Raw genomic sequence first — 12,211 nt, 5'->3', positions numbered from 1 at the left:
GGACACCTCGTTTTTCTAACCCTAACCCTACCCTGGTGCACAACCCTAACCCTAATATAGGGCTGAAATACCATTGGAAACAGGGTGATTTTGAAAAAGACTTCCATGTGTAGCTTTTTCTGCGCTGCTCATCATTTCTGCCCATTGTAAACACATTCCAACCGTCAAAATCGCACCAGGACACCTCATTTTTCTAGCCCTAACCCTACCCTGGTGCACAACCCTAAGCCTCCCTATGGGGCTGAAATACCATTGGAAATAGGGTGATTTTGAGAAAGCCTTCCTTGAGTAGCTTTTTCTGCACCTCTCATCATTTCTGCCCATTCTAAACACATTCCAACCATCAAAATCATACCAGGGCACCTTGTTGTTTAACCCTACCCCAGTGATGGTGAACTTTTTGCAGACCAAGTTTCCAGTCTGCAAGCCCAGTCCCACTTATTTATTGCAAAGTGTCAACACTGCAATTATACCTGAAAGCTGAGGTTTGAGTTAGGAAATACCAACTCACAGCCAATCCAAGCAAAGTATATATGTCCTTGGCAGTGCCCTGCCCGGCCACACGAAAGTTCGGATGAGTCACGGCTTGTGACGTCATCGCCTGGGACCGCTACTCCTTTCCGCTGCTGGCACCGCTGCTCCCAACATGCACATGGTTGGCATGTCGTGAATGGAGCCGACTGGAGCCGGGGGTCAGACTAGATGGCCCGTTAGGCCCCTTCTGACTCGCTCTGTTTCTATGTTTCCAAGCATGTGCATGGCTCCTGTATGTGCCGTTACACAACTCTCGACTGCTGGAGTGATGCTGGGGCAACTTGGCTCACATGCCGACAGACAGGGCTCTGCCTGCCTGCTCTGATCCGTGTGCCATAGGGTCGCCAGCACTGCCCTAGTATCTTAGCTCTCAGTTCATCTGCTGTCCCTGTCTTTTTGGTGGTTTTTTCTGGCACAGAGGGCTATGGGAACTATGAGGAGATGCACGAATTGCCTGGGGAGAATGTCTTCCCTGACCCTTCTCTGGAGCCCGATGCATTTTGCGATGGAGGGATCTCAAGGCTGCAGAAGCCGTCCAGCACTGTGCCCGACTTCCTGCCCTCCACTCAGAGAGCCCTGTACCTGCGCATCCAGCACAAGCAGCAGGAGGAAGAGGAACGGGCCCGTCGGCAGGCAGAGGGCTGCAAACAGGAACGGGACCATGAAGAGGGCAAGTAGCTTCTCGTTCCTGGGTGGGAGCAGTGGGGAGAGGCGCCCTCCATCAGCTGTGTTTCCTTGAGTGACTGGGGTGGGCCACTTCCGTTCTGCCCTTGTTGGAAGGGTTCAGCCTACTTTGAGCATGCCTAGCCCCATGGCTGCCCTTAACACTAGATCCACAGGCTGTGCCGGGAAATGTCATGGCAGTAGCACAGGTGCTGTTAAGAAACAGTTGCAGCTGGAGGATGAGCTTGAGATCAGCTGCCATTCATTCATGTCTGAGTTCAGCAGAATCCTTCCTGCATCAAGAAACATAGAATAGTAGAGCTGGAAGGGGCCAGGGGGCCATCAGGTCCAAGCCCCTGCTCCTCTATAATCTGTACAGTCTCAAAGCTACACAATTTTACAATCTATATAATTTCAAACTGTAGGTGGGGGCTCCTATGGCTGACCAGTTACATACTTTTCCTTCCTTATTTCTGTACATACAAAGTTAGCCTGTTGGGGTGAAGGCTATGCTAGAATGACGTGTTTTATGTGTGAAGGAAAGTGCTCTCTTGGGCTTCCTTTTGCAGAGGGCAGATTGAGTTACAAAGCACTGGATGCCAGATTGTGTGTCCCTGAAGGGGGTTCCCCTATCTGTTACATTGCATGTGCACTGGAAAGAGTTCCCAGCAGCTTTTCACCTGCCACAAATACCTTTCCACTTAGACTGATGATTTTCAGTAAATAGGTTTTGTTTGTTTTCTGAAATGTTGCTGCTTCTCTTGAGGGTTGTAGGGGAAGCAGAAGGCCCCGTATTGAAAAGGGTGTCCCAGGAAACTTTTCCAAAGACGCTCTCACCTGTCCGGGCAGCCTGTTTATGATAAGGGCTGCACCAGCCTTGATTCACCGTCCTGCACTTTCACTTACCCCCAGGTGACACTGGCAACTGGTATTCCAGCGATGAGGACGAAGGCAGCAGCAGTGTCAGCTCCATACTCAAGACACTGCGGCAGCAAAGCTCTAGCCGGCCTCATGAAGACCTTTCTGGCAATGCTGGTCCTGTCCTGGGCAGAAGCGACCCTCGTCTCCAGAAAAGCCAGCCCTCCGGAAGCAGTCGGCCAGCTGACCCTCGCCTTCTGCGTGATCCCAGACTTTCTCGAAACATGGAGCCTTCTGCTCCACCCAGTGCTGGGGATGTGGGGCCCACTGATCCACGACTGGCACGGCACATTCCCCCCACTGCCTCCAAGCCAGACTCACTGCATTCCAGCCCTACTGCTGGCCAGAAGCTTGCTCCGGTTTCCGAGGAGGAGGAGGGGGAGCGGGTCCTGCGGGACAAGCCAGTGACCATTCCTCTGGATGCGCTGCCAAGCCATGCCCTCAGGGACCCCCGTGGCCAGCTGCAGCAGTTCAGCCACATCAAGAAGGATGTCGTCCTCCTCAAGCCCAGCTTCGCCCGCCTGGTCCTTTGGAGCCCCGAGGATCTGATTCCCCTGCCTGTCCCCAAGCAGGAATTTGTTCCTGTCCCACCTGCTCTGCAGTCACTGCCTGCCCTTGATCCACGCCTGAACCGGCCCCAGAACACCAGCCTCTTGGACCCCAGGCAGCGGGCTGCAGCCGCTGCGGATCCATCTGCCACCTCTGGCTCTGGCCTCCCGGACTTTGAACTGCTGTCCAGGATATTAAAAACGGTCAATGCAGCTGGCAGCCCAGGCCAGAGTGAAAAGCCAAGTGACCCTCGAACACGGAAAGTACCCGCTGACCCCCGGCTGCTGAAAGCTTCGGAAGCTGCACCCACAGGGGCTGCCTCAAAGCCCGCAGATGCCGCTGCCCCATCGCCTGCTGGCCCCACAGCCAGTCCTGAGGCAGCACCCAGCATTGCTCCATATGACCCTCGGCTGCTCACCGCAGGAGGCCTGAGCAGAGGCCCGGGCCAGAGCAGCGTCCTGAGTGGGATCAGCCTCTATGATCCACGCGCTCCCAGCTCAGGTGGCAAAGCAGCAGAGTCTGCTGGTGAGGGGAGCCCGGCTGCAAAGGGCTCGGAGGGAAGTAAAGGCAGCAGCAGAGGAAAGGAGCCACTGTTCGTGCGACGGTCAGCCCTGGACCAGCTGGAGACGGAGAAGCCCAGCGCAGAACCTGCTACCGACAGGTACAACAGCTACAACCGGCCCCGGCCCAAGGCCGCTGCAGCTGTCACTGCTGCCGCCGCCAGCACGGCACCTGCTACAGAGACCGCTGCGCAGCCTGGCGTTCACAACCTCCCTGTGCCGCCGGTCTATGGCATGGTGAAACAGGCAGCTAAGTCGGGGGCAGGCAGCCCGTTTGCCGGGAACAGCCCTGCCCAGGAGGGTGACCTGCAGGATGCTGGCTCCTTGAAGGATGTTTTTAAAGGCTTTGACCCTACAGCCTCCCCGTTCTGCCAGTAGTATTGAGAAAGACTTGCACATGCAGCCTTGTGTTCAAGGAAAGCAGCAGTGTTCATAACTTTTGTATTCCATTTATGCATCCTTTTGCCATATCAATTGTATATACATCCTTTGGGTTTTGCTCAGCGCTGTAGCGTATAATCTTCAAGCTGCATTGTAAGCAAGTAATCAGAGTATCTCAAGTAGTACTAGCCAGTATTGTGTGATGTTCCAAGAGTTCTTTCTTGGACTTTTTTGAGGTCCTCCAGAAATCATTCAGTGTCTACAAATCTTTTGAAAATTGGGCCAGCTACTCCCATCAACCTTGAGCCCTTTCTGTGTGCAGTGGGCATTGCCTGGATGGCACCTGCTTCTCCTCTTCAGATACTGCCTGTGAGGTGGAGGAGAGACTGGTGGACAAACAGCAGTTCCTCTCTGTAGCTTGAAGGGATGAAGCTGTCAGCTATGCTGATCTGTAGAATATGTGTATCTTCATTTCTGAACTGTAACAAAATATGTGTATCATAGCCTTTTTAAAAAAAACTAGTGAAAATTGCCATGGAAAAGTAACCATGTTGGATTATTTTTGTAATTGTATTGGATTTTGTTTGAAGTACCTGTTTTCCTGCCACTTCCTTAAGGTTGCTGGATTATTATGAGATCCAGCTGGGCTAGAATGAGGGTGCTACATCTGGTGGGTGACTTCTTGCATTCTACCAAAAGAAGAGTTTGTAGTATTGAAATTAAATTATTAATATCCTTGATTTTCTGTGTATGTCTTCTGCGCTCTTTTAAATAAGCAGGGACTGCCTGTGCTCAAAAATTGTATGTAGATTATGTTATTCCCATAAAGAACTGGTAATTTCTTTGATCTGTGGAGGTGTATTGGGTTATTTTAAGCATACTAGATGGGCTGGCTCTACTATTCTATAGTAGTAGAAACTGGATAAAATCCAGTCTGAATACTTCACAGGAGTCAGTGTCATTTGAGAAGTGGAAATTCTGCTGAAAGTGAACTGCCCTCGTGGTAGCATCACAAGAGCGTTACCGGGGGCGGAGGCGCCTCCAGTGGCCGCTCCTGTTTGGGAGGGGCGGTGTGCTCAGCACGGCCGCCTGCCCAGCCATCTAGCTCAGTTCTGGTCCCGGACGGAACCTCTTCCGAAAGGCCTGGAGCCTGCACTTGTCTTCCTACCGAGCTCCGCTCCTGAGCAGCCCCTGGTCTGCGGCTGTCCTTGGAGTGGCCTCTTCTGAAAGCAGCATCGTGTCACCTCTGTGTGCACACCGTTTTCTTTAACCCTGCCTAGAGAGAAGAACCTGCATGTCCTTTATAGGGTTGGGGTGGACATGCGATGGCGCTTCTCCCCTTGCTTTGTTCACTGACAGCATCCAAGGCAGGAGACAGAAGGCACATGCCACGTTCTGAAAATAGTATTCCACAATATGGGTGTTGGCAGCTCATCGGGGAGTAGGGTTTTCTGCCTCTCCCAAAAGCTACCCTGAGCTCTGTGCACTTGTTGAGGCTGAGATGCTCATGCCCTTCCTGGACAAGGAAGCTGCTGACTAGTCTGCCTGCTCAGGGAACGCAGTGAAGGATACGGAGTATTTGGAAAGGATGCCAAGTGTTTTCCTCTGCTTTGACTGGGGCTGTCCTGGATGCCGGCTGGTTGGTGGACAGCATGGCGCGGCAATCCTGAGCTGCCCTGGGAAGCTCTAGAGCAGGCTGGCCTACGTGGCAATCTGTGAGAGATGGGTCGAGAGGACGGATTGGTTCATAACAGCAAAGCACAGTTCAAATCTCAGCTGTTGGGGCTGCAAGCAAGGGGAGGGGTGCCCTGGCTCCTGTGCTGAGAACTCACCCCTTCTGTTCCCAGTCAGGTTCAGTGGACCCAGGGATACCCCGTTCCTTGGCTATTTGAAGCTTGTTGTGATATCCAGCCTAGCAGTCTGGGTTGTTCATGGCTAATCCACGGTTTGTTGTTGGGTTCAATTCTGGATTAACTCTGCAGCACCCAGAGTGCCTGGTTCAGATGTCACATCAGCACAAAACCCATGAACTGGTGTTGCCTGCAAACCAGGCCTGTGCTTCAGCCGTGATCCTGCCTCTTACAGCCATGCTAGGGGCCTTTGGCTGGCTGTGCAGAAGGGGCCCATCTGGGAAAAAGTAGTGTTTGAAAAACATTTTTATGGAGTTGGTTGTTTGGGGTGGGGTCAGGGACTGAGAGGAGCACTATTAGCGCCCAGTCGTAGCAGTATTCGATTCAAAAAGACAAGGGAGAATCCCCACACTTGGTGGGCTGCTCATTTTCCAGTACCTTTGCAGTTCCTCCTGTTTCAGGCAGATTAGTTAAAAAGCAGTTTCTTTCTTGCCTGGGGAGCAAAAGTTCCACAGTGTGTGGTAGAGACTGCTTTAAGGAGGGGAGGAGAGAGACCTCTAACTGCAAACTTAAAGCCAGTTTTTCCTGTGGGAAAGTTAAGGCTGCCAATTGCCTACTCTACAGACTTGACAATTTCACTATTACAGCTTTGCACGTGCACACATGGAAGTCTGGCAATTGTAGTTCTGAAAGGGGAGGGGACCTAGAACAATTCGCATCAGTCTCCCAAAATTATTGTTCTTCTGCCTCTGCCGAATCTATGACTTAAACTGGCATGTTTGTGAGTGTAACTTAACTGGGGAGATTCTTTGTGAAGTGCTCTGTCTTGTAAGCTTTAGGTATAGATGCTCAATGACATTTGTGTAATAAATATGATCCTTTGTAAAAACAAAAATAGGAAAGCCTTTCAGAAGACCACAAAATGGCAAAAACTGAATCCTTCGCTAATTGATGAGACCAGTCACCTGCCAGAGCTTTATAAAAATGAGATGAAATGTAAATATTATTTGAAAAGGGGGTTGTATATATTGTAATGGTATTTTTACAGTGAATTTTTGGTTGCATGGCTCTGTTTACTTTTTTATCACACATTTGTCTTCCAACAATGTCATCTGGACTCTCCTATCATTGTACTGCTGACATTAAATGATGCAGTGATTTTAACGGTTGCTGCGTGCCTGTCTCTCTGGGCTCTGGTGGGATTACTGTGAGGGACCAGGGCTGCCATTCTTTAGCCCAGGGACATCTGGCAGAGACGAGGGTGGAATCGGGCGTCCCGGGAATGTTCTTTTTTGCTACGAGTAATAGATGAGGTTGCTAAAACAGTGTCACACTTGGTGAAGGAAGGTGGCCAAGGGGGTGCGTGTGTCAGTCACCGTGTGTTGAATCCAAACCGTTTTCTCGGCAGCGTTTAGCACTGCTGGTCTGATGCGCTTAGCCCTGTATGGTACACAGATGAGATTCTGCCTCTCCCTGGAGGCTTCACAGGCCCTGAGGCTGGAAGGGAAGAAGCTGAGATGGTCGGGGGGGGGGGGGCGGAGGCAGGGGCTCTTCTGGGCTGTGAAGGCAGCCAAGGGAAGCCTTGACTCAGGAGAGGGACTGATGGGGCCATTCCTCAAAGCCGTGATTAGCCTGAAGGATGTCACAGGGGAGCCCAGCGTGGCTTCAGGCCAAGGGCAGCAGTGCAGAGCAGGGTTGGGGTCAGGGCTGCCTGGCATCGTGCGAGGAGTGGTGGCCACACGCCTCTCGCTGAAGAAGGATGTTACGTGCGACTCTCGCCGCAGTGGCCGCCTGAGAGCGCTCCAAGCAACCATGGCCAGCCCCACCGAGTCCTCCGCTGTGTCTGAGCGAGTCAGTAGCCCGGCATCACGCGCTTCTCCCCTTGCGATCCGTCCATGTTGCTCCCTGGCTGCCTGGGCAGCACGAAGCCTGGAGGGTGGGGCTCGGACCCGCTGAGGCGGTCCTGCGCTCAGTCGCTTGCTGCCTCTTAGCAGGAACACACTGCGTTTTGGTGATCCTGTTAGCCTAACTGACCATGGAGGGGGGAGTCTGCCATAAATAACCCTTGATCAGCTTATGGTGAAAATGGGTCAAGAACTTAAGGAAGCTTAGCACCGGAGCGGCTGAGCACAGGTCAGATTGTTCTGAGTAATCTGCTCGTGTGCAGCGCTTCCTGCAAAGGTGAGGCACCCCTGGCCTGGCTGCTGGGAGGGCTGCCCACCAGCACGTGCCCTTCCATGGTCTTTTGAGCCCAGGCGGGTCTCAGAGCTGGCCTTGTGCCTCCTTTGTCTCTTGTAGATGGCAAGTCCCTCTCCTCAGCAAATCTGTTCCAAGTGTGAGCACTTTTATCTGCTTTCTAGAAAATTGTTTCATGCAAAATTAATAAGGTACAAAATGCTTAACATCAACCAATTAATATTTCAAACAAGCTAATATAAGTATAAATAACAATCATGTATATCTTGCTTTTAAAAATGTCTTCTATTCCTTCAAAGAAGGTGATAAACCAAACATGACCACAATAACACTAGATCCCAGGAATCAGGCTAGATTTCAAGAAAAGTTTCCTCAGTGTCAGTGCAAAGCAACAGTGCCTGGAGAGGTCATGGGTTTTCCCACTCTAGAGACATTCACAAAGAAACTGGACAGTCATCTGGGATGGCGTAACATCGTGTCCTGCAACAGCAGGGGTTGGACTGGATGGCCTTCATGGCCCCTTCCAGCTCCACTATTCCATGATTCTTTGAAATGCAGCAATGACAGCATAAATTCATTTCCGGTGGCCATGCCCTGATTGTTCTGCTCAGTCACCATCACCCAGTCAAGATTGCTCTGGGCTGCTCTTTGCCTCCTGCAGCCTCCTATTTCAGCTGCTATCACGGGCAGGACCCGTGCTGGCTGCTTCCTGCCCCCAGGAACCTGATGCAGCAGCAGCGTTGCCCAGGGGGCCTGGGAGGGGGCGCCAATAGCCCATAAAGCCTTGCCGAGGCTTCGGCAAGGGGCGGCATAGAAATGTTAATAATAATAATAATAATAATAATAATAATAATAAAGATGCCGTTTCCCTTGCCAGGCTCCATGTCCTTATTTATTTATTTTATTTACAAGGCTTCTATGCTGCCCCATTCGCCGAAGCCTCGGGGCGGCTCACAATAATAAATAAGGACAGAATAAAACAATATAATATGAGTCGACCTGGCCCGAAAAGTAAAATACATAAATAATATTGACAATTAAAATAGTGTTTGAATAAAAAGGTCTTCACCTGGCGCTGAAAAACAACAACGGTGCCAGGAGGACCTCTCTGGGGAGCGCATTCCATAGATTGGGCGCCACCGCAGAGAAAGCCCTCCTCCGGGTACTTTGCCTCCTAATATCCTTCACGGAGGGCTCCCGGAGAAGGGCCTCTCCCGCTGATCTCAAGATGGAGGTCTGGAGTGTTCCTACCATGTGTTGGGTTCTCAAGGCGGGTTAAGGATTCTGTTAACATGCTGCCCACCCCTGCTGTGCTTTATCGTCTCCCTGCCACAGCTGACAGTGGTGGTCTCAGTTGTGAGGACCACCCCCCCCCCGACTTCAACTTCCATGCCAAGACCGGAAGAATTTCCAGAATATGATACTGGTGCAGCCTGGGAATAGATCCCTAAAATTTACCAGCCGAGTGGGAGTTTCTCAGCAGCTGGCCCCCGCCCCTGCCCTTAATATAGCGCTGTTTCCACAGGTATGCTAATACTAAAGGGAAGAGGTATGAAAACATGAGTTACCCTTTATACTTTAACTTCTGCAGAAACAAAAGTACTTTGTCGGTGGTTGGTGAGCTGACAGGCTGCTTGGGACGGCGGCTCAGACCTCCCACTGCCACCACCAGGGGGCGCCAAGTGCCCCCCCCCCTCCGATCCGCGCTGCCGGGGCTGTTGCTGCAGTGCCTTGGCTCACGGACGAGCCCCCGCCGCTGCAGGTGTGGCCTGGGCAGAGCCTCGCCCCCCCCCCCCACGCTCGGGGGCGTGAGCAAAGCAGCACAAGCTGGGCTTTGGCTTCCTCGCGTCAGGGGCCGCTCAGTGCCCCTCCTCCTGGCTGGGGTTTGACTGACTCTTTTCCAGGCCCTCTCGGTGTCCTGCGGGGATCCCGGTAAGGTAGGAGCAGAGCGGGGGGGGGGGGGCGCAGAACAGCTAAGGCTTTGATATAGGATGCAGTCTGAGAGGGGAGGGGGAGCAGTTTGGGCGCAGTGTGCACCCCAGTCAGGGTGCTGCTCCGGGATTTGCTGGGGTGGGGGCAGCACTGGGGAGAAGGTACAGCCTAGCTGTGCATGAATGCACAGGCCTGGGCAGGGGCGGGCACCAACCAGGGCGGAGGAGCCTACCCCGGGCTCCACGGCTTGTCCTACGCCAGCAGTTTGCCTGGTGCGGCCAGCTAGCCGTGCAGGCGCGCGTGGGCCCGGCGGAGCACATCCCTCCCCCAGCAGCAGTTCGGGCCGTGCTGTGGGGCCCAGCAAGAGCGTTGTGCCCAGAGGGGAAGCAGCGGGAGGCAACGCACTGAGGGGGCTTGGAGGGCGTGCCACGCAGGGGCGGAGTGCACACCCATGTGCGGGGCCAGTGCCCTTGGCTGGCTGGAGGCTTCTGGTGAGTGCATTTCCCCTGAGGGGTTCCCAGCCCTACCCTGTACAGTCAGAAATGGAAGTGCTTTGAGACTAGACCCCCCCCCCCCATTCTCAGAGTTGGGCCCACCTTTCTATGAAGCCAGATGGGCCGCTTTAGAGTGGGGCCGGGGAGTGATGGGGTGAGACCCATAGGATGCAGCCCACCAAGGTCACGGTGCCTTTCCCCTCTTGTGCTGCCAGCTGCTCTCAGAGCATCACCACACAGCCTGCCAGCCAAAAGGGCCTCGCCCAGGCTTTGATCTGGCAGAAGGCAGCTATTTGGAGAGCAGGAACAGAGGAAGCACTTAAGCCTGTTACATAAGAACAGCGTGTTCTCGTGTTCTCTGCTTGGAGCCACCCCTTCCTTCTCCAGTCAGGACAGCTGTGAGCACCCTGCAGATACTGCTGCACAGAGGAAGCCGGCCATGGCTTTGGGCCAGTTCCCAGTGACCCTGGCCTTCCACACAGGGCTAGTGGCACACATCATTCCCCACGTCAACGGCAAAGATGCTCTTTGCAGAGCGAATGGCTCAGGGGCTGGGGAAGCGTCCCAGGAGAAACTGGGCAGCCATCTCAGTGGGATGGTGTAAATTGGTGCTCTGCACCAGCAGGAGGTTGGACCCGGGGGCCCTCTGGCCCCTTCCAACGCTGCTGTTCTATGATCCTATAAGGCTGACTTCAATCAAGTTTCCTATATTCCTGAAACAGTGAAAATGTCACCACTGCCCCATGTTAATTCCTGGCTACATGGAGCATCGCTGAACGGCAAGGCCTTCTGCCGGCAGAGCTGGGCCCTCCTGCACCTCCCAGCCTCGGACCCTGTGCTTGGCCTGAGAGCATCTTGATCTCAAACGGCCGCTTCTGGCCACCCTTCAGCCTTGACGCAGGGGGACTGACGTGGCTGCTTGAAACACGGTGCAACCCCAGGGCCCCGGGAACCCTGCCTTTCCCAGACAGGCCCCATGCCGAGGCACGCAGCGGGATCCACGTCCAGGTGGGCAGGGCGCTGCCTGGCACTGGCACATGGGCCACTGCGCTCATGGCCGGGGCTCTGGAAGAAGCCCCGCTGGCCGAGGGAGAGGCGCTTGCGCGGCACGTTTGGGGTTGCTCACTAGCACTTCTCACATGCCTTGCTCTTGCAGGGTGCAGGATGCCTCTCAGCAGCAGCAGCAGCAGCTGAGTGGGGGAAGGCGGTGCCCCCCAGGGCCACGTTGCTCTCGGAGCCGCTCGCCTGTGGGACCGGAAGGCAGCCGCTGACAACGGTGCGAAGGGGTTTGTCTGCTCCACCTGCTGGGCAGCCCGCTCTTGCCCCGCTCCGGGCACTGTCCAGCCTGGCCGTGACGGCCAAGCCCTGCCCTTGCTAGCCAGGCTGTGGAGGGCCTCCCCGGACATGCCGGCCAAGACCCCCATCTACCTGAAGACCTCGACCCCCAAGCGGGGCAGGAAGCGGCGGCTGCGCGACGTGCTCTCCAGCGACATGATCAGCCTGCCGCTGGGCGACTTCCGGCACAGCGCGCACATCGGCCTGGACGGCGAGGGTGACATGTTCGGCGAGCTCTCCTTCCTGCAGGGCAAGCACGACCTGCTGCCGCAGCTGGGCCACCGCGGGGGCTGCTCGGGGGCAGCCGGCGACTCCTTCGGCCGCTGCCCGGCGGGCGCCTCCTGCCACGCGCTCCTGAGAAGCGCCACCTCCTTGCCCGTCTTTGGGGGGTCCCCGGGCCAGGATCAGGCCCCGCCGAAGCCGCCGCGCCTGCACCTCGAGGAGCTGCCCAGCGGGGGGCAGCAGCGCTCCATGTCCGTGAGCTGCGCCGAGGGGGGGCGCTTCCGCAGCGGCGCCGAGAGCCTCGCCTTGGCCGGCAGGGCGCCCCGCGCCCCCGCGCCGCTGTCCTGCTCCGCCTCCTTCGCTGCGCCGCCGCTGGAGGGCGGCCCCCCCGCGGACAGAGCGGCGTGCGCGGCCCGCTGCGGCGTGGAAGTGCCCCGCTCCGAGTCGCTCCTGCGCCTCGACCTCGACCTCGACCTCGACCTCGGCCCGCCCATTCTGGACGACGTCCTGCGCATCATGGAGGAATACCGGCAGCCCGCCCGCAGGGCCGTCTAGGGCTGGGCCGTCTAGGGGCCCG

The 12,211-nt window shown here is 55.2% G+C and overlaps 2 protein-coding genes across 2 annotated transcripts in view; both read left to right on the top strand.

The window, feature by feature from the left end:
- ZC3H4 (zinc finger CCCH-type containing 4) overlaps positions 1 to 6,619 on the top strand; it is a 22,376-nt gene extending 15,757 nt beyond the window's left edge. Inside the window, exons 13-14 of the mRNA XM_044429739.1 lie at positions 953 to 1,204; positions 2,110 to 6,619. Coding sequence (XP_044285674.1) covers positions 953 to 1,204; positions 2,110 to 3,602 — 1,745 coding nt within the window. The 3' untranslated portion in view covers positions 3,603 to 6,619. The remainder of the gene's footprint in view (positions 1 to 952; positions 1,205 to 2,109) is intronic.
- Positions 6,620 to 11,481: 4,862 nt separating this feature from the next.
- Positions 11,482 to 12,189, top strand: LOC123023254 (cdc42 effector protein 2-like). Its single transcript, XM_044429729.1, has one exon. It carries the CDS (start codon positions 11,482 to 11,484, stop codon positions 12,187 to 12,189), a length of 708 nt encoding a protein of 235 aa, XP_044285664.1.
- The last annotated feature ends 22 nt before the right edge of the window (positions 12,190 to 12,211 follow it).

Source organism: Varanus komodoensis, unplaced genomic scaffold (genome assembly GCF_004798865.1).
Source record: "Varanus komodoensis strain SLA01 unplaced genomic scaffold, ASM479886v1 scaffold201, whole genome shotgun sequence".
NCBI classification, from domain to species: domain Eukaryota; kingdom Metazoa; phylum Chordata; class Lepidosauria; order Squamata; family Varanidae; genus Varanus; species Varanus komodoensis.
This window is presented reverse-complemented; position numbering and strand designations above follow the sequence as displayed.